We start from the raw sequence: 2,024 nt of genomic DNA, 5'->3' as shown, positions 1-2,024 counted from the left end.
GGAGGGCAGCACACTACGTGAAGCTCGCTCGCCTGCGCTGCACCTACTTGCTGGAGGAGAATTTGGGTCACCGGGGCTTTGCCATCGCAGCCCACCCAAAGGTCCAAGGCAAGGAAAGGAAAATGGTGAGGAAAAAGGAGGAAGGGGAGTCACATCTTGGGATAAGTGTAAGCTTCCACCACACCACAGAAAAACTACTTGGACTAGGTTCTCCTCGGCTGCCCTGAGGGAAAGGCACTGAGCCAGCTTTGTGCGAGGACAGAGATGTTTCCGAGTGACCTAGCGCGCGGCTGGACCACCCTCCTCTCCCCCCCACATCTCTGGGGTAACTGAGCTCCATGGTCAACGCGATCCCCAAGGAGGACGCGGGTGGCAGCTTCCAGGAGTCAGAAGTGCAAGGGGGACAGTCCAGCCCCCCGCCCCGGCCCCTCCCCTGCCATTACTGTGCATTGATTGTCTAGCCAAACCGGGCTACAGTCTTCACTTTAAAAAGGGGACCCCCGGCCTCCCTGCTCCAGAGGAGCTTCAGTCACAGAAGCGCTTGCGGGGCACCGTCCGAGCTCGGTTCGAGCGGCGAATCTCCTGCTTGGCATCACGGCATCGCTGGCAGATGAAAACCTCAGGCACGTTGGATTTGCGGATCTTGGCACAAGAGAGGTGGATCCAGGTAGCACATTCGTTACATTCAATCATGGGCCTCCCTGCGAAGGGCTTCAGGCAGAAGCAGGTGATCAGATCCCATGCATCATCATCTGGTCAGGGAGAGAGACACTGGTCAGAAACCACCTTACCAGCTGCAGATCTGGCTGTGGCCAGACTAGCCAGTTCCACTGGTGTTAAATAGGACAGCCCCCCACTCACCTTCTGCTTTGGTGTTGGGAGCTGCTGCGAATTCGACTGCTAAAGTTGCAAAAGGGAGGGGAAAAAAAAAGAGAAAAAAATAAAGACCAGATGAGCAAGGTGCCCCTACACCCCACTTCAGACACATTACAGGTCTGTACTGCTCGCTCTGCAGAACAGAGCTGCCAAAGGGCAGGCCAGCTCCCTGCCCTCTGCTCTTCAGTCCTCCCAGGTCCCAAAGGTAATCCTCTTGCTGGGAGAGGCTTGGGCCATCGACAAGCCCTCCCTGCAGCCAGCATGGGTGGCCCCAGCTGAGGGAGGGACAATATTCAGCACTGGCCGCAGCACAACAGGGCCCTCTGCGCTCCCTCAGACACTCACCACTAAGCTGGGAGCTCCCTCTGCTTGCATCTTCCCCTTCGTTTTGGTCCAAGGTACTACAAGAACTGGGGCTTTTCCTCCCTCCAGAGCAGGGGTCGTGCTCCTTTAGCTGAGGATCATCTCCTGCTGGCTTCTCGGTCCCCTGCGCTCCGTGCATCCAGTCCTTCTCCTCCTTCATCAGCACCTCCAGGAGGGAGTTGGGCTGGGGGTCCCCAGCTGGGTTGAGGGAAGGCTCCAAGAGCTGCTCTTTCATGGGAGGCATCTGTCCCACCAGCGCAGCCAGCTCCTTCACCCCGTCCTGCTCTGCCCCAAAGCCCTTCCCAGTGCTCAGCGGCACCCTCTTCTCCACCTCCTGTTCCAAAATGAGTTTCTTTGCTGGTGGTTTCTTCCGTTTGGTTTGCTGGGGCCGGACATCATAGAAGCTGGTGGGGAAGGTAGGGCAGCTCACGAGCAGGCTATTGTCCACAGCCCCCCGGGCCACGGTGTTCCTGCTCCTCCCATCGTCTGTCAGGCCGTGGCAGTCAGAGGAGTGGGACGAGGCCCAGCTATCGCTGTCCTGAGTGCTCCCCGTGCTGTTCTGGGGACTCATGCTGCCTCCGTGGGTCCAGGGCTCATTCTGCAAGAGGGGAAGATGCAGGACTGGCATGGGAGACTGCAGCGCAGACATTCAGGGTAGGGAGGAAGGGGCTGGGGATGGAGAAGACTCTCCAGGAGAAGAATTAGGAGCTGGGTCTGCAACCAGTCTTTCTGCAGAGGAACACCCCGCAAGCCCACTTACCTCTTCAGGATAGGGGATGTAGCCT

At 58.3% G+C, this 2,024-nt stretch overlaps 1 protein-coding gene across 1 annotated transcript; it reads right to left on the bottom strand.

Annotated features, from left to right (window-relative positions):
• Positions 1-525: 525 nt before the first annotated feature.
• On the bottom strand, positions 526-1,837 carry LOC104083774 (PHD finger protein 13-like; the record flags this gene model as incomplete). Its single annotated transcript, XM_009587394.1, has 3 exons — positions 526-752; positions 862-900; positions 1,222-1,837. Coding segments are annotated over 3 exons (882 nt in total), but the record flags the coding sequence as incomplete, so codon positions are not given.
• Positions 1,838-2,024: the final 187 nt, after the last annotated feature.

Source organism: Fulmarus glacialis, unplaced genomic scaffold (genome assembly GCF_000690835.1).
Source record: "Fulmarus glacialis isolate BGI_N327 unplaced genomic scaffold, ASM69083v1 scaffold30760, whole genome shotgun sequence".
Classification (NCBI taxonomy): Eukaryota; Metazoa; Chordata; class Aves; order Procellariiformes; family Procellariidae; genus Fulmarus; species Fulmarus glacialis.
Note: the sequence above shows the minus strand (reverse complement) of the source record. Positions and strands in the feature narration are given on the sequence as shown.